The 19,352-nt window shown below is 41.6% G+C and overlaps 2 protein-coding genes across 2 annotated transcripts; both read left to right on the forward strand.

Annotated features, from left to right (window-relative positions):
* The first annotated feature begins 3,855 nt into the window (after window positions 1-3,855).
* LOC140615325 (olfactory receptor 52K1-like) lies at window positions 3,856-4,860 on the forward strand. The gene has a single exon (XM_072795229.1). The coding sequence runs from the start codon at window positions 3,856-3,858 to the stop codon at window positions 4,858-4,860; it is 1,005 nt and encodes a 334-aa protein (XP_072651330.1).
* Window positions 4,861-14,420: 9,560 nt separating this feature from the next.
* Window positions 14,421-15,452, forward strand: LOC140615327 (olfactory receptor 52Z1P-like). The gene has a single exon (XM_072795230.1). The coding sequence runs from the start codon at window positions 14,421-14,423 to the stop codon at window positions 15,450-15,452; it is 1,032 nt and encodes a 343-aa protein (XP_072651331.1).
* Window positions 15,453-19,352: the final 3,900 nt, after the last annotated feature.

Below are 19,352 nucleotides of genomic sequence, written 5' to 3' on the forward strand. Positions count from 1 at the left end.
GGGGCTCAGCCCAGGGCTTGATCTCACTAACCTGAGATCATGACCTGAGTTTTTTTGTTTTGTTTTGTTTTGTTTTGTTTGTTTGTTTTTGTTTTTTATGACCTGAGTTTAAAGCAAGAGTTGGACACTCAACTGACTGAACCACCCAGGCACCCCTGAAATAAGATATAAAGAGAAATAAAAATCTAGTTTAAGAGGCACATGGGTCACTTAGGTCAGTCAGTTAAGTGTCTACCTTTGGCTTGGGTCATGATCCCGGGTCCGGGGTTAAGCTCCTCAGTGGGCTCCCTGGTTGGCAGGGAGTCTGTTTCTCCTTCTCCTTGCCACTCTTCCTGCTTGTGTTCTCTCTCTCTGTCAAATAAATAGATTTTTTTTTATCTAGTTTAAAAAAAAAAAGAGGATAATTCTCCTTTGAATATCCGATAAAATCAATTGAAAAAGTTTTCAGGGGGATCCCTGGGTGGCTCAGCGGTTTAGCACCTGCCTTTGGCCCAAGGCGCGATCCTGGAGTCCCCGGATTGAGTCCCGTATCGGGCTCCCGGCATGGAGCCTGCTTCTCCCTCCTCCTGTGTCTCTGCCTCTCTCTCTGTCTATCATAAATAAATAAATAAATAAATAAATAAATAAATAAATAAATAAATAAATAAATAAATAAATCTTTAAAAAAAAGAGAGAAAAGAAAAAGTTTTCAGTTAATAAGGAGAATTTTTAAAGTATAATAAAACATATAAGATAAATGTACAAAATCAATAACTTTCCATATAAAATTTTTGCCAATTCAAAAATATAATAGAAAATTATCATATTCTCAATGGTAACTAGTAGCAAAACACCTACAATGAACTTAATAAGAAATGAAGGAGACCTATTCATTACTCAACAAATACTGAGTATCTGCTATGTGTTCTGTATCTGGTGCTTGGAATATAAATGTGAATGAGTGGATAGAGTGCCTGCTACTGTGAACCTATACTAATAAAACTAAGAAACTGGGCAGATCGGGTGGCTCAGCGGTTTAGCGCCGCCTTCAGCCCAGGGTGTGGTCCTGGAGCCCCCGCCCCGTTGGGCTCCATGCATGGAGCCTGCTTCTCCCTCGGCCTGTGTCTCGGCCTCTCTCCCTCTCTCTCTGTGTCTCTCATGAATAAATAAATAAAATATTTTTTAAAAAACTAAGAAACTGCTAAGAGATATAAATCAAAACTTTTTTTCAGACACCATACTTTGATACTGAATGGAAAGATTGAATGTTGTCAAGACATCAACCTTCCACAGAATAATTTATAGAACTAGGGAAATCTCAATTTTTAAAAATCACAAAAGGGTTGTTTTTGAGAATTGGCAAAATGATTCTAAAGTTTGGAAGAAGGCAGCCCCGGTGACGCAGCAGGTTTAGTGCCACCTGCAGCCCAGGGTGTGGTCCTGGCCACCCGAGGTCGAGTCCCACGTTGGGCTCCCTGCATAGAGCCTGCTTCTCCCTCTGCCTGTGCCTCTGCCAATCTCTCTGTGTCTCTCATGAATAAAAAAATAAATAAATCTTAAAAAATAAAAATAAATAAAGTATGGAAGAATAAAACTTGAGAATTACAAAAATAATTTAAAACAAAAGTACTTATAAAACTGTTTCATTAAAAATCAAAATAAATGATGAAGCTATAGTGATTAAAATAGTACATTACTCTCTTACGACTCAATAATAAAAGACAACTCAGTTTAAAACAAGCAGAGGATTTGAATAGACATTTCTCCAAATAAATATACAAATGGCCATTAAGCACATGATAACATGCACAACATCATTAGCTGTCAGAAAAACACAAATCAAAACACCTTGGATGGCTGGAATTTTTTAAAAGACAGATAATAATAAGTATGGACATGGACATGGAGCAATTGGAACCTTTATACACTGCTGGTTGGAATGTAAAATGATGCAGCTGCTTTGGAAAACAATCTGGCAGTTCCTCAAAAGATTAAACAGAGAATAAACACCGAGCAATTCCATTCCTAGAAATGAAAACATATGTTCACACAAAAGCTTGTACATGAGTGTTTAGAGCAGCATTATTCAAAATAGCCAAAAAGTGGAAACAACCCAAATATCCATCAACTGCTGAGTGGATCAATAAAATATGGTATATCCATACAATGGAGTACTCTTCAGCCACTAGAAAGAAACCACATACTCATGGCTACAGCATAGATGAAACTTGAAAACATTATTCTATGTGAGAGAAGCCAGCCATGAAAGACACACTGCATAATTCCATTTATATGAAATGTCCAGAATAATCAAATCCACCAACAAAGAAAGTGGTTGCCTAGGGCTGAGGGGACTAGGGGACGTAGGGAGTGACTACCAGTGGGTCAAGGATTTCTACTTGGGGTGATGAAAATGTTGATTGTGGTAATGGTTATACAACTCTGTGAATTTATTAAAAAACCATTGAATTGTACACCTAAATGGCTAAACTATATAAGTGATTATACCTCAATAAAGCTTTTATTTAAAAAAAAATAGCATGGTATTGGCACAAGAACAATCAGAACATCACTACCTATAAAACAACCCAACCACGTATAAGAACTTAATCCAGGGTAATGATAGTAACACAAAACAACGGAGAAGATGAAACAGGAACAATTGTTTAACTACTTGGGAAGAAATATATCAAGTTAGATTGTCACTTTGTGACAAAAATGAATTTCATGTGGATCAAAATTTAACATGAAAAAATTAGACCATATTTTAAAGAGGGAAAAAGAAAACATAAGAACAAACTATTTTAATCTTTGAATGAGAAAAGACTTGGTAAGCTTAAAACCAAGAAAAGAACTCACAAAGAGAAATGCCAATAGATTTCATTTTACAAAAAAAAAAAGATTTCATTTTACAAATTTAAAACTCTTAGTTTAACATCAGAAGCAAAATAAAAATACTAACAATATTTAGAAATTTTGTTTCAGTAGATAAAAAGGGATAATAATTTTTTTAAAGATGTTTTTTATTTATTCATGAGAGACACAGAGAGAGATAGAGACACAGGCAGAGGGAGAAGCAGGCTCCCTGCAGGGAGCCCGATGTGGGACTCGATCCCAGGACCCCGGGATCACAACTTGAGCCAAAGGCAGAAGCTCAACCACTGAGCCACCCAGGTGCCCCAGGGATGATAATTTTAATAATTAAATTCCTAAGGAAAACACTTAGTCCCTTATATACATGGGCAAAATATAATAATGAACAAAAATATCACAAATGAGAACTTGCAAATTAAAATGAGAGAGTATTTTTCAATCATGAAATTACTAAAAATATTCTTTTTTTTAAGATTTTATTTATTTATTCATGATAGACACAGAGGGAGAAAGAGAGGCAGAGACACAGGCAGAGGGAGAAGCAGGCTCCATGCCGGGAGCCCGATGCGGGACTCGATCCCAGGGCTCCAGGATCATGCCCCGGGCCAAAGGCAGGCCCCAAACCGCTGAGCCACCCAGGGATCCCCTAAAAATATTCTTAAGTCATAGTAGTTTCATCCTAGTATCAGTGACTCTGCAACAAGTCTCATGGAACTTTCTCAGAAATCTATTCGGCATGTTCAAAAGTGTTCAGATCATTTGACCCAATAATCTTACAACAAAAATTCTACCCTGAGGACTATATTTGAAATGTAAAGATTTATTGAAAGCTGTGTATCTCATTATATCATGACCCTTAAATTCTCCTTTTTTCTTCAGGAATATAGATTCATGAAGACCAAAGCCTGGTGAAGGCGGGGCAGGCCCCAGTGGGGTCAAGGTACAGAAACCAGGCCTCCTGTAACACTTGTCTTCCCAGAGTCACCCAGCTCCCCGGGGAAGATGTCAGCGTGGAGCAATGGCAGCTCCAATGTGTCCTATAGCAGCTTCCTGCTGGTGGGCTTCCCAGGGCTGCAGGAGTCCCGCGCCCTCCTGGTGCTGCCCTTCCTCAGCCTCTATCTGGTGATCGTCTCTGCCAATGCGCTGGTCATCCACACAGTGGTGGCCCAGCGGAGCCTGCATCAGCCCATGTACCTGCTCATTGCCCTGCTCCTCGCTGTGAACATCTGTGTTGCCACCACTGTGCTTCCCACCATGATGTTCAGCTTCTCCACCTACTTCAACCACATCTCCCTGCCTCGCTGTCTGTTCCAGATGTTCTGCATCTACTTCCTCATTGTCTTTGACTGCAACATCCTCCTGGTCATGGCCCTAGACCGCTATGTTGCCATCTGCTACCCTCTCCGCTATCCCAAGCTAGTGACAGCCCAGCTGCTGGCTGGCCTGCTGGGCGCGGCAGCTGCCAGGAGCACTTGCATCGTTGCTCCCGTGGTGGGGTTGGCCTCCCAGGTTCGCTTCTGCCGTTCACACATAATCCACCACTTTGCCTGTGAGCACATGGCCCTCATGAAGCTCTCCTGTGGGGACATCTCCCTGAACAAGACTGTGGGGCTCACTGTCCGCATCTTCAACAGAGTCCTGGACATGCTACTACTTGGAGCTTCCTACTCCCGCATCATCCATGCCACCTTCCGGATTTCATCAGGTAGAGCACGTTCCAAGGCCCTGAACACCTGTGGCTCCCACCTGCTGGTCATCTTCACCGTCTACTCTTCCACCATGTCCTCATCCATCGTCTACCGTGTGGCTCGCGCCGCCTCACAGGACGTGCACAACCTGCTCAGTGCCTTCTACCTGCTGCTCCCGTGTCTGGTGAACCCCTTCATCTATGGAGCCAGGACCAAGGAAATCCGGCAACACCTGGCCACTCTGTTCCAAAGGGCACAGCTACCAGCGCCCCCTGAGAAGCCCCAGTCTCTGCCTCCACACGGGGAGCTTCCCACCTGACTCTCCGGGACTTCTGGTCCTACAATCACTCTCACCATCAAGTGGGTAGATGTGCCAGTGAGTCATCCCTGCTGTATTTTGGCTTTGACTCTCTACATTTATCTTTGCAAGTCTTTTATCTGTTTTCTGAAAATAGCTACTAATCCAGAGCTATACAGTAACCAACTGCAAAGTAAGCTTCTGTCTCTACCTTCTAAATATTCTCCCCTTCTTTCTGCATGTGATTTTCATTCATTCATACGTTCATTCATCAAACATATATTTTACCTACATCATGCTAATCTCATGGTTGCAAAGAAAGAAAGAAAAAAAAATCAGTCTCTTCCCTGAAGAAAGCTCCAGTAAGAAAGCTCCAGTCTATAAAGTTTCCAAGGTATAAAGACATGGAATGTTCAGCAATAGGTTTATGTGCAAACTCTGTGGGAATATAGAAGAAGGACAATTACTAAGAACACTTCACAGAGAAGATGAATTTGAGTTGTGTTTGAAAGATAAGATAAGGTATTTGCTGGAGAGGAAGGAGATAGAAAAGGCATTCCAAGCCAAAGCAGCAGCATGAACAAAGGCACAAAGGCATAGGTAGACGCAGCTGAGTGGGGACTCCCTGCCAGTCCCAGTTTCCCTGGCACCGGGGCAGATGGGGACCAAGTGGGCAAGCAGAGGCCAGGTGATGAAGGGCCTCATCTGTCATGATAAGGAGTTTGTGGTTTATTCTAGGCAGTATGTAACCACTGAAGAGCCCAAAGCAGCAAAGTGGCTGGGTCCTATTTGCATTTTATTTTTTTTAAGATTTTATTTATTTATTCATGATAGACAGAGAGGGTGGGGGGCGGCACAGACACAGGCAGAGGGAGAAGCAGCAGGCTCCATGCAGGGAGCCCAACGTGGGGTGGGACTCAATCCCGGTTCCCCAGGATCACGCCCTGGGCTGAAGGTGTGCTATACCTCTGAGCCACCCAGGGATCCTCCCTATTTGCATTTTAGAATGATGGCTCTTCAGCCCTAGTAGAGCATTGTGGGAAGAAATAAGATGTCTAGAAAGAAAGATACTAAAAGACTTCAGAGCTAGTATACCTTTATGGGTGATGATCTAGAATCTGATCATGTATTTGTGGCCTGGACTGGATGGACAATATGTCACTAGTGTTGAAGGAAGCAAATGATTAAACAAAGATGGTATACAAACCATTGACATGAATGCACTGTACTGTAGTCCAGGAGAATGGCAAGAATTGGGAAGAAAAGGTAGACTGAGACAATGTCCTCTATCATGAGATAGAGGGAAAAGGATCTCGAAGCCGTTAGATAAAAGGATGAGGAAGTAGAACAATGGAACAGAATAGAGAACCCAGAAGTGGACCCTGAACTTTATGGTCAACTAATATTCGATAAAGGAGGAAAGACTATCCATTGGAAGAAAGACAGTCTCTTCAATAAATGGTGCTGGGAAAATTGGACATCCACATGCAGAAGAATGAAACTAGACCATTCTCTTGCACCATACACAAAGATGAACTCAAAATGGATGAAAGATCTAAATGTGAGACAAGATTCCATCAAAATCCTAGAGGAGAACACAGGCAACACCCTTTTTGAACTTGGCCACAGTAACTTCTTGCAAGATACATCCACAGACGCAAAAGAAACAAAAGCAAAAATGAACTATTGGGACTTCATCAAGATAAGAAGCTTTTTTGCACAGCAAAGGATACAGTCAACAAAACTAAAAGACAACCTACAGAATGCGAGAAGATATTTGCAAATGACGTATCAGATAAAGGGCTAGTTTCCAAGATCTAAAAAGAACTTCTTAAACTCAACACCAAAGAAACAAACAATCCAATCATGAAATGGGCAAAAGACATGAACAGAAATCTCACAGAGGAAGACATAGACATGGCCAACAAGCACATGAGAAAATGCTCTGCATCACTTGCCACCAGGGAAATACAAATCAAAACCACAATGAGATACCACCTCACACCAGTGAGAATGGGGAAAATCAACAAGGCAGGAAACCACAAATGTTGGAGAGGATGTGGAGAAAGGGGAACCCTCTTACACTGTTGGTGGGAATGTGAATTGGTGCAGCCACTCTGGAAAACTGTGTGGAGGTTCCTCAAAGAGTTAAAAATAGACCTGCCCTATGACCCAGCAATTGCACTGTTGGGGATTTACCCCAAAGATTCAGATGCAATGAAACGCCGGGACACCTACACCCCGTTGTTTCTAGCAGCAATGGCCACAATAGCCAAAGTGTGGAAGGAGCCTCGGTGTCCATCGAAAGATGAATGGATAAAGAGGATGTGGTTTATGTATACAATGGAATATTACTCAGCCATTAGAAACGACAAATACCCACCATTTGCTTCAACGTGGATGGAACTGGAAGGTATTATGCTGAGTGAAGTAAGTCAATTGGAGAAGGACAAACAGTGTATGTTCTCATTCATTTGGGGAATATAAATAATAGTGAAAGGGAATATAAGGGAAGGGAGAAGAAATGTGTGGAAAATATCAGAAAGGGAGACAGAACATAAAGACTCCTAACTCTGGGAAACGAACTAGGGGTGGTGGAAGGGGAGGAGGGCGGGGGGTGGGGGTGAGTGGGTGACGGGCACTGAGGGGGACACTTGACGGGATGAGCACTGGGTGTTATTCTGTATGTTGGTAAATTGAACACCAATAAAAAATTATTTTATTAAAAAAAAAGGATGAGGAAGGAAGGGGATATAAAGCTGGAAATTCAGCCCACACTATATTTGCAAAGCCATCAGAGGAGGACACTTTTTGTAATTTGTTTAAGAGTATGCTATGTACTAGACATAGCTTTGCTCATAAGACACCAAAGGAAACTAAAAGTAAGCCACAGATTTGGGGAAGATACTTGCAATAAATTTAACCAAGAAGGAACCAGTATGTGCAATATATAAAGAACAACTACAAATCAAAAAAGAAAGAGACCACTTAACAGTAAAATAGGCAAAAGAGGGATCCCTGGGTGGCGCAGCGGTTTGGCGCCTGCCTTTGGCCCAGGGGCGCGATCCTGGAGACCCGGGATCGAATCCCACATCGGGCTCCCGGTGCATGGAGCCTGCTTCTCCCTCTGCCTGTGTCTCTGCCTCTCTCTCTCTCTCTCTCTCTGTGACTATCATAAATAAATAAAAATTAAAAAAAAATAAAAAAATAGGCAAAAGACTTAAACAGTCAGTTAAAAAAATAATTAAAGAAAAAAGGATTTGACCTTTAGCCTCTCACATATAGATATTCAGATTGTGCACTGTACAACTTCACATATCTATTGTGTAAACATAGCAGATTTGTATATGTATTACAAAATTTCCCAGCAAATGACAATGAAATTCTCATACATTACTAATGAAGTTGTAGATTGGTGAACCATTTTGGAAGACAACTTGTCATTATCTAGTGAAGTTGAAGATATGTACACTCCTTGACCCCATCGATCTCCTCAGATATGTAGGCATTAAAATACATAAAAATATATATATAGGGATCCCTGGGTGGCGCAGCGGTTTAGCGCCTGCCTTTGGCCCAGGGTGCGATCCTGGAGACCCGGAATCGAATCCCACGTTGGGCTCACGGTGCATGGAGCCTGTTTCTCCCTCTGCCTATATCTCTGCCTCTGTGTGTGTGTGTGTGTGTGACTATCATAAATAAATAAAAATTTAAAATAAAATAAGTTTATTTAAAAAAAAAATATATATATATAAGAATATTCTTAATGGCATTGTTCCTAATTGTGAAAAACTAGAAACAAAATAATGTCCTTCAGCAATAAAATGTGTAAATGGATTACAGTACATTCACACACTAGAATACTATCAACAATAAAATACAGTCACAAGTACAACATCTATTCATGATGAAAATCCCCTGCAAAGTACGCCCTAGAGGTAATATACTTCAATATAATAAAGGCCATATATGAAAAACCCACAGCTAATATCATACTCAATGCTGAAAAACTGAAAGCTTTTCACCTAAGATCAGGAAAAAGACAAGGATGTCCAGTCTTAGCACTTTTATTCAACACAATACTGGCAGTCCTAGCCATAGTAATTAGACAACATAAATAAAAGATGTCCAAATTGTTAAGGAAGAAGTAAATCTCTCACTATTTGCAGATGAATTATACTCTTTATAGAAAACCCTAAAGACTCCACCAAAAAACTACTAAAACTGATAAATGAATTTAGTAAAGTTGCAGGGTACAAAATCAATGTACAGAAATATGCTTTTCTATATACTAATAATGAAGCAGCAGAAAGTGAAATTAAGAAAACAATCCCGTTTACAATTGCACCCCAACCAATAAAGTATCTAGGAATAAATTTAACCATAGAAGTGAAGCACCTGTATTCTGAAAACTATAAAATAATGATGAAAGAAATTTAAGATTGTACAAAGAAATGAAAAGACAATCCATGCTCATGGGTTAGAAAAATAAATATTGTTTAAATGCCTAAACTACCCAAAACAATCTACACATTTAATGCAATCCCTATCAAGATACCAAGAGCGTTTTTCACATAGCTAGAACAAACAATCCTAAATTTTGTTATGGAACCATAAAAGACCTCAAATAGCCAAAGCAATCCTGAAAAAGAAAAAACTAGAGGTATGACAATTCCAGACCTCAAGTTATATTTTAAGCAGTAGTTTAATTAAAACAGTATGATACTGGTGTAAAAATAGATGCATAGATGAATAGAATAGAATAGAATAGAATAGAATAGAATAGAATAGAATAGAATAGAATAGAATAGAATAGAATAGAAACCCCATAAATAAATCTACAGTTATATAATCAATTAACCTTTGACAAAGGAGGAGTGAATATCCAGTGGGGAAAAAAAAGTCTTCCACTAATGGTGTTGGGAAAACTGGACAATAGAATGCAAAAGAATGAAACTGCACCCCTTTTTATACATACACATATTTTTGTGTATGTACATACATACATACACAAAAATAAACTCAAATGGAAAAAGACCTATATGAAAGACCTGAAACTATAAAAATTCTTGAAGAGAGCCCAGGCAGCAATTTCTGTAACATCAGCAAGGAAAATAAAAGCAAAATTAAACTTGGAGCTACATCAAAATAAAAAGCTTTTTGCACAGCAAAGGAAATGATCAATAAAACCAAAAAACAACCTACTGAATGGGAGAAGACACTTGTAAGTGACAAATCTGGTAAAGGGTTAGTATCCAAAATATATAAAGAACTGAAACAATTCAACACCCCAAAAAACCCAAATAATCCAGTTTAAAAATGGTCAAAAGGCATGAACAGATATTTCTCCAAAGAAGTCATACAGATGGCCAAAAAAGACACATGAAAAGATGCTCAACATCACTCACCAGAGGGGAAATTCAAATTAAAACTACAATGAGGTATCACCTCACATCTGCCAGAATGGCTAAAATCAAAAACACAAGAAACAAATGTTGGTGGGGATGTGGAGAAAAAGGAATGCTGATGGGAATGCAAACTGGTGCAGCCACTGTGGGAAATAGTGTGGAAGTTCCTCAAAAAGTCAAAAATAGAACGACCTTAAGATTCAGTAATCACAATACTTGATATTTACCCCAAAAATACAAAAACACTAATACAAAGGGATACATGCAACCCTCTATTTATAGCAGCATTATTTGCAATAGCTGAACTACAGAAGCAGCCTAAGTGGATGAATGGATAAAGAAGAGGTGGTATATACATACAATGGAATACTATTCAGTCATAAAAAATGAAATTTTGCCATGTGCAACAACATAGATGGAGATAGAGAATATAAGGCTAAGTGAAGTAAGTCAGTAAGAGAAAGACAAATACCATATGATTTCACTCATACGTGGAATTTAAGAAACAAATGAACGAATGAAAAAGAGAGAGAGGCAAACCAAGAACCAGACTCTTAACTATAGAGAACAAACTGATGGTTACCAGAGGGGAGGTGGGTGAGCGGATGGGTGAAATAGGTAATGGGGATTAAAGACTCCATTTATCATGATTTAATTATCGATTATTTATTTATTTAAAAATTAAATTTAAAAACAATAAAATACAGTAGCATGCACAGGCGCCTGGGTGGCTCAATTGGCTAAGCATCTGCCTTCGGTTCAGGTCATGATCCTAGAGTCCTGGGATTGAGCCCCACATTGGGCTTTTGCTCAGTGGGCAGTCTGCTTCTCCCTCTCCCTCTGCAGCTCCCCCTGTTTGTGCTCTCTCTGAAATAAATAAGTAACATATTTTTTAAAAAATAGAGTAGCATGCAACATGAATGAATTTTTCAATCATAATATTTTTTCCTATTTTTCTAAATCTCTTTAGGATACAATGGATTGTAGAAAGCCAAAAATATATACAATGTCTTGGGGGGTTCATTTATGAATACTGAATAGTATTCCATTTATTTCTACAATTTACGTAGAAATAAAACATAAGAGTACAGTAACACAAACACTGGGAGAGGGGAAATAGAAGAAGCCCGTTGCTAAGATCTCATACTCTTTGTTGAAGGGGAACAATACAACTTAAAAATAGACTTTGGTAAGTTAAAGATGTGGACCATTAATTAATGCTAAAGCAGCCTCTAAAATGACACAATCGAATCATAAAATATTCAATCCAAAGAAAAGAGGAGCTTTGCAGTTCTGCTATTTCCAAATTCCAGAGGACAAAGTGGCGATGCCTCCCTTGGAGAAGCCAGTCCCCTGCCTGTGTGGGTCTCAGCTATTCACAGAAGAGTCCACACTGAAGTCACCCCTTGCCCCAATTCCTGAGCCACCCACACTCGGCAAGAAAATACCTCAGCAATCTCCTTGTGGGGGACGCACACACAGCGCCTAAATCAGGTCCCTGGCTCTCCCACTGTCACTCAAGTGCCCTTTCCTATCTTCAGGTGACCCTGAGTGCCTAGGTAATCCCCAGACTGCAAGAGCCCCTTCCCCTCAATTGAGACTGAGGTCATCCCTGGGACCCCCTGGGACCCCCTGGGATGGAGCCTGACCTGAACCCGGACTTGTTCTCTCTAAGCCTCTAAAGGGCTCAACTGTAAAATGAGGGAAATCCCTCAGCAGATGTGACTGCTCTCTGAGAAATACCAGGAGCTGTAGAAATGAAGATGTTAGTACACTGTCCCCTCCACCCAGCCTCACTCCCTGGGGTCCTCCCTGAGTTCTGGGTTTCTCATTGTCTCCTCTTTGGACACGACGGCCCCCTGGGAACCTCCTCAGGCTCCTCCCCTGGAGCCACGGGTCTACTTATCCATCCCTCCCCCTCAGCCTCACAGATCAGGACCTTGGAGCCTTTTCAGAGGGGAAGCCAAAGCCACGGCAGGCTGTGCCCCGACAGGAGACCACCACAAGCTTCCACGGTGAGGTTGAGGGTGAGAGGACAGGAGATTGATGGGGATCTGGAGGCAGGAAAACCTGAGGCTGGACTTGAACTCCACCTGTTACTATCAACAACCTAGGTTCATATCCCAACCCTGGCATTTAATACCTATGAAACTTTAAGAAATTTAATTACCTTCTCTAAACCTCAGTGTCCTCATCTATAGATAGGGTTAATAAATAAATATACATCCCTTTGGGTTGCTAAGTATTAAAGAAATACTACATGGAAAAACCCTTGGAATTATGTCTGGCATGTAGTAAGTACTCAATAAATGCTAACTCTTAATATCACTGCTGAAGCTAAGAATTGCTGAACCTGTCCAATTTTGCCTCCCATGTGGGGTGTGAGGGGGCAAGCTGTTGTGTGGATGGAAGATCCTAGAAGACCCAAATTTGAGGTCGGACTCTTCTTGTTAGGGGAGACTAAGCAAATCCCTTGCGATCTCTGAGCCATGATGGGTTTCATTTTTCATTCATTCATTCATTCACTCAAGTTCCAAGGGCTGCTCTAAATTGCAAATGACAATGTTTATTAACATCACTCAGGTGATCCCAGGGTTCTGGGATCAATCCACTCATGGGGCTCCCTGCTCAGCAGGGAGTCTGCTCCTCCCTCTCTCTTTGTCCTCCCACTCATGCTCTGTCTCAAATAAATATATAAAACTTTATAAAAAATAAAGGTGCAGAGAAATATGGAAAGCTCAAGGGTTATATGAAATTAAGGTAGAACTTATTTTCTCTAGAGAGAGACGAATTTTTTCATATACTGACGGGCAAGGGGGAGAAGTAGATGTCCTGAGGACCAAAAAAAAAAAAAGAGAGAGAGAAAGAGAGAGAGAGAGAGAGAGAGACATCTTGGACTGGGAACTGAAGAAAGACAGAGGAACACAATCGCCAGTTTGTGAGGAAAGGGCGGTGCTCTGTGTATGATTTTGACTTCTCCAGTGGAGGAGGTGCACCTCTGAGCAGAGAGCACACGGCTGCAGCATCTTCATCAAAGCCGCCTACCCATCCCTCTCCTCTGCTACTCACAATATTAAGTGTTGTAGGGGCACTTGGTTGGGTTGGTCTTTGGCCTCTACTCAGCCTGTAAATCCTTTACCTTAAAGCCTCCAAGAGCAACCAAGCCTCTTCTCTGGCTTCCAGAACTCTTTTTGCTCCTGGCTCTCACACTACTTCTCTCCCCTTTTTTTCTCAGTCTGCTTCACTGCCATCTCCTCCTTAGGATTCTGTTTAATGCCCTCTAATTCTAATCCTCACAGATTCATCTCCAGCCTTAATCCCTCATCTGACCTCTCCATCTTATTTCTGGTTATCGACTGGGCATCTCTTCATCCAGAGTCCCCACCACATCCAAATGCAATTAATTAATTGTACCTCCTAACACCCCAACCCTGCTCCTACTTTCTCAGGTTTTAGGAGCACCAATGCAGTCATCATAGCTAACAACAACAAAAACCCTTGAAATTACTGTTGATTCCTCTGTCTCTCCCCACTTCAAACTGGTTCTTAAGTCTGATTGAGATGACTCTCAAAACATCTCTTCAATCTCTCTCAAGAATTCATCAGGCAGTTAACTGATCTGCTCATGTCTTAGTCTTTTCATACCTTCTGCCCCTCCTGGAGGAGGCTATTATTCTACATTTCCTTTTTTGACTGTTGTAGTGTCAAGAAGCTCCTTGAGGAACTTACCTGAGCAATCCTAAAATGCAAAACAGGAGAGCAAATTACCGTTCACGTGACAGAGACAGGCCCCTGTCCAAGTTAAAAGGATCATCAGCAGAGGTGCCTGGGTGGCTCAGTTGGTTAAGCATCTGACTCTTGATTTCAGATCAGGTCATGATCTCAAGGTCATGAGATCAAGCTCCAGCATGGAGCCTACTTAAGATTCTCTCTCCCTCTCCATCTGCCCCTCCCCACCACCATGTGCACTCTCTCTCTTAAAAAAAAAGAAAAAGAAAAAAAGAAAGAAAGAAAGAAAGAAAGAAAGAAAGAAAGAAAGAAAGAAAGAAAGAAAGAAAGAAAAGAAAAGAAAAGAAAAGAAAAGAAAAGAAAGAAATAGGGCTTACTTCCATTGACATTTTGTTCTAACAGCCTCTGATTCCCACTCCTGGGGCCAACTCGGGGCCAAAGCTAATGGGTGAAGATGGAAATACCAGCACCTTCAACATCTCCTACACCAACTTCTTCCTGGTGGGCTTCCCTGGATTCCGAGAGTGGCGACCTCTCCTGGTCCTGCCCCTTACCTTCCTATATGTGACCGTCATCTCAGCCAATGCCCTGGTCATCCACACAGTGGTGGCCCAGCGGAGCCTGCATCAGCCCATGTACATGCTCATCGCCCTGCTCCTGGCTGTCAACATTTGTGCTGCCACTGCCGTGATGCCCAAAATGCTGGAGGGCTTTGTGCATTATGCTAACCCCATATCACTGCACAGCTGCCTAGCCCAGATGTTCTTTATCTACTTCACTCTTCTTCTGGACTACAATCTCCTGCTGGCCATGGCCCTAGACCGCTATGTCGCCATCTGTCACCCACTCCGCTATACTGACCTAATGACCTCTCACCTGCTTGGTGTGTTGGCCATTCTTGCCCTGACACGGAGCCTGGGAGTGGCAGTGCCTTTGGTAGTGCTAACATCACAAGCTCGATTCTGCCGGACAATGGTGATTCCACACTTCACCTGTGAGTACATTGCACTGCTGAGCATAGCTTGTGGAGATTTGACTTTCAACAATAGGTTGGGACTGGCCATGCGGTTGGTCACTGTGACCTTTGATCTCGCCCTGCTAGGGACCTTCTACACCCGCATCATTTATGCTGCCTTTCGGATCTCTTCTGGGGGAGCCCGAGCTAAGGCCTTGCACACATGTGGCTCCCACTTACTAGTCATCCTCACTATCTACCTCTCTGGTCTCTCCACTTCCATTGTTTTCCGGGTAGCCAAGACTGTGTCTCAGGATGTCCAGAACCTGCTCAGTGCCATCTACTTGCTGCTCCCAGGCACCTTGAATCCTGTCATTTATGGGGTGAGGACCAGGGAGATCCGGCAACATGTGGAAAAGATGCTCTTTAGCAAGATATCATCCCAGGAAGTTGGGGAGAAGCCAGAGAGAATGCAAAATATGAGGGGAAATTGCCAGGGTGAGAGGACTTTATCAACTTGAGAAGTTGGGGCTATGACCTCTGAGAATAAGAAGCAGGCATTACTGAGGGACAGGCTGAAATGATGAGATTATGGGCTCAACAGCAGGTCCACTGTTGGCCAATTACTGCTTTTCAAATTTTTAGAGTGCTAGTTTAATTTCCATTCCAATAATAAAATTTATTTTTTTAAGATTTTATTTGAGAGAGAGAGAGAAAGAGAGCATGAGCACAAAGGCAGAGGGAGAGAAAGAAGCAGATCTCCCAGCTGAGCAGGGAGTCCAACATGGGGCTCGATCTGAGGGCCCTGAAATCATGACTGGAGCTGAAGGCAGATGCTTAACCAACTGAGCAACCCAGGTGCCCCTATCTTTCTTAACTTTTGATAGATTTTTTTACATTTTTATTTTAAAGAAGTGGGGGAAGAGAAAGCACAGGGGGATGGGTAGAGGGAGAGAATCGCAAACAGATTACACACTGAGCCCAATGTGGAGCTCAATTATATTGAGATCTGAGATCATGACCTGGGCTGAAATCAAGAGTCAGAAGCTTAACCAACTGAGCCACCCAAGCGCCTCATTACCTATTTATCTTTCTCCTTAGTTTCGTTCTCCCCTTCCCCCTAAGAAAGCCCCATTAATATCTGGATGTATAGAACCCCACTGGAAGTCAAAGCAAATCATACAGACCATGAACCACTCTGAACATCCAGTCTGGAACAAACAAGCCAGGCCCTTCCCTGGGGCCCAGTCTCTCCCAAATACAGCCCAAGCCCAGTCTAACCAAATATACAGGTCAGCCTTGCAGTTTATAGTCTAACCCAAGCACATGGGTTGGCTTCCAGAACCAAATTCGTCCCAAACACGGGTGAGGCCCCAGCCCTGATATCCCCAATCTGACACAGGCACACAGGTCAGGCCAACCCCAAGTATCCAACTAGCCTACAGAAACAGTTCAGGTGCTGGCTAGGGCCAGTCTGACACTCAGACCAGGTCTTCTGGGACCCAGTCTGATCCAAAGACCAAACTAGATCAATATGGCACCAAACCCATAGGTTAGGCCACTCTTCTTATGGTAGCCAGTGTGAGCTATCTAAAAGTTACTTCCTATTTAAGACTGCCACAACTCTGTCAATAGAATAGAATATCCTTCTGGAACTTCCCAAAAAAGGGCTATCAAGTTTGATAGCCTATGATGCCTGCATACTAAGCAGAACCATGTGTAAACCAGCAGCCCTAGTTTTCTCTTCTTCTGTTTACTGATCATAGGAAGCTCCCCATGAAGCCACAGGTGCAGGCTGGGAGAGGTTTAGTGGGAGTGAGGACCATGGGCATTTGGGGCCACTTCAATAACTTACTTGTACTTCCAGGGCTTCTTGTATATACCACTTCAGTGTGTGTATCATTTGATGATGGAATACTGCTGTGCATGCCTAACTTTATGGCTTGGTGAGTCAAATAGCACCCAGTTCATGATGGGCAGATCAGGTTGCTTAGTGGCCCATGGTTAAGCATTCAGTCTCTGTGAAGGCTGAGCAGCAAGCCAAAAGATATTTCTCAAAAAGTGTGTAGTTATCAACAGAGGATGGCAGGGCTTTGCTCAAAATCCTAAGAGCCCAGGGCACCTAGGTGGCTCCATGGTTGAGCATCTGCCTTTAGCTCAAGTCATGATCCCGGAGTCCTGGGATAGAGTCCCACATCACGCTCACCACAGGGAGCCTGCTTCTCCCTCTGCCTGAGTCTCTGCCTGTCTCTGTGTCTCTCATGAATCAATAAATAAAATCTTAAAAAAAAAAAATCCTAAGAGGCTGCAGAGGCTCCAAATAGCATCCCCTATCGCAACTGCCACTTCAGCCCCCTAGACATGCTAGATCGTATAGCCCAAGTGGCAGAGCAGCTTGCATGGCAGCCTAGGCCTGTTCCAGTCTTCTCTGTTTCTGGTCCCACTCAAAACTAATAGCTTTTCGGGTCATTTGGTTAAGCCAGAGTAGCACACCCAAATGAGGAACATGTTGCCATGCTGCCTCCAAAATCCAAAGAGGCCCACTAGGCATTGTGCCTATCTTTTGGTTTTAAGAGGAGCCAGATGCAACAATTTATCTTCCACCAAAGAAGGAATATCTCAACATGTCTTATACCATTGGACTCCTAGAAATTTCACTGAGATAGAAGGCCCCTGAATTTTTGTCAGATTTATTGTCCACTTTCTGACACACAATTATTTTACCAGTAAGTCTAGAGTAGTTGTTACTTCTTAGGTCCAATCAGCAGTAGGCCCAATCAACATGTCATCAATGTACTGGAGCGATGTGATATACTGTGGAAAAGGTGATCAAGTGGATAGAACTGGAGGGTATTATGCTGAGTGAAATAAGTCAATCGGAGAAGGACAAACATTATATGGTCTCATTCATTTGGGGAATATAAAAAATAGTGAAAAGGAATAAAGGGGAAAGGAGAGAAAATGAGTGGGAAATACCAGAGAGGGAGACAGAACATGAGAGACTCCTAACTCTGGGAAACGAACAAGGGGTAGTGGAAAGAGAGGTGGGCGGGGGGTTGGGGTGACTGGGTGACAGGCACTGAGGGGGGCACTTGATGGGATGAGCACTGGATGTTATTCTATATGTTGGCAAATTGAACTCCAACAACAACAACAAAAATAAAAATAAAAGAGTAAACTTCCAAAATCAAAAAAAAAAAAAAAAAAAAAAAAGAGCCAAAGGAAAACATGGACAAACAAGTAAAGGGAATCAGAAAAACAATGTATTAAAATCAGAATATTTATAGATATTCTGATAGGAATTGTTCAAGGGAAACAAACAGGAATTTTAGAGCTGAAAATGACGAGATAAAAACTTCACTAAAGGGGCTCAAAAGATGTGAGCATGAAGAAGAATCAATGACCATGATTATAGGACAGTTGGAATTACTGAGTCTAAGGAACAGAAAAAGAATCAAGAAAAGTGAATGAACTCTAAGAGACTGTGGGAAACAAGCAGTGGAACAAAAGGTACATTATGTAAGTCCCAGAACGAAAAGAAAGAGAAAGGGGCAAAAAGATTATCTGAAGAAATAATGGCTAAAAACGTCCCAAATTTAATGAAAGGTGTGAAGCTACTGATCCAAGTAGTCCAACGATCAAGGTGGATAAACTCAGGGATCCACACCAAGATACATAAAAATCAAACTGTCAAAAGCCATTAGTTGGCTATTATAAAAAATACAAAAAACTAGCAAGTGTTGGCAAAGATGTGGAGTAACTGGAACTCCCATGCACAACTGGTAGGAATGCCAAATGGTGCAGCTCCAATAGAAAAGTCTGGCAGTTCCTCAAAAAGTTAAACATAGAATTATATAGTCCCACAATTCCACTTCTAGGTACAAACCCCTCAAAATTGAAAACAGTAATCCAAATAGATACTTATGCATCAATGTTCATAGCAGCAGTATTCACAATCGCCAAAAGGTGGGAATAACCCCAATGTCCATTAACAAATGAATGGGTAGACAAATGTGACATACAGTGGAATATTACTCAGCCTTTAAGAGGAATTAAATTCTGCTATATGCTACATGAACCATGAAAACATGCTTTGTGAAGAAAGCCAGACACAAAAGGTCACATATTATAGTATCCCATTTATATGAGATACCTAGAATAAGTAACTTCAAAGACAAAGTAAAACAGAGGTTACCAGGGATTAAGAGAAGGAGATGAGGAATTACTGCTTTAGTTTATGTTTGGGATGATAAAAAATTTCTGGAAATAGGTAGTAGTGGTATAGTTGTATATTATATATGTACTCAGTGGCACTAAATTGTATGCTTTTTAAAGTGGGTAAAACAGTAACATTTATGTTAAGTATATTTTACCACAATAAAAAGAGGAAATAGGCATATGTTAAGATCAGAATTCAACAC

This window comes from Canis lupus, chromosome 23 (genome assembly GCF_048164855.1).
Source record: "Canis lupus baileyi chromosome 23, mCanLup2.hap1, whole genome shotgun sequence".
NCBI classification, from domain to species: Eukaryota; Metazoa; Chordata; class Mammalia; order Carnivora; family Canidae; genus Canis; species Canis lupus.

What these genes read in the sequence shown, in the direction of transcription:
- LOC140615325 (XM_072795229.1), top strand. Translation starts at nt 3,856, where the DNA reads ATGTCAGCGTGGAGCAATGGCAGCTCCAATGTGTCCTATAGCAGCTTC.
- LOC140615327 (XM_072795230.1), top strand. Translation starts at nt 14,421, where the DNA reads ATGGGTGAAGATGGAAATACCAGCACCTTCAACATCTCCTACACCAAC.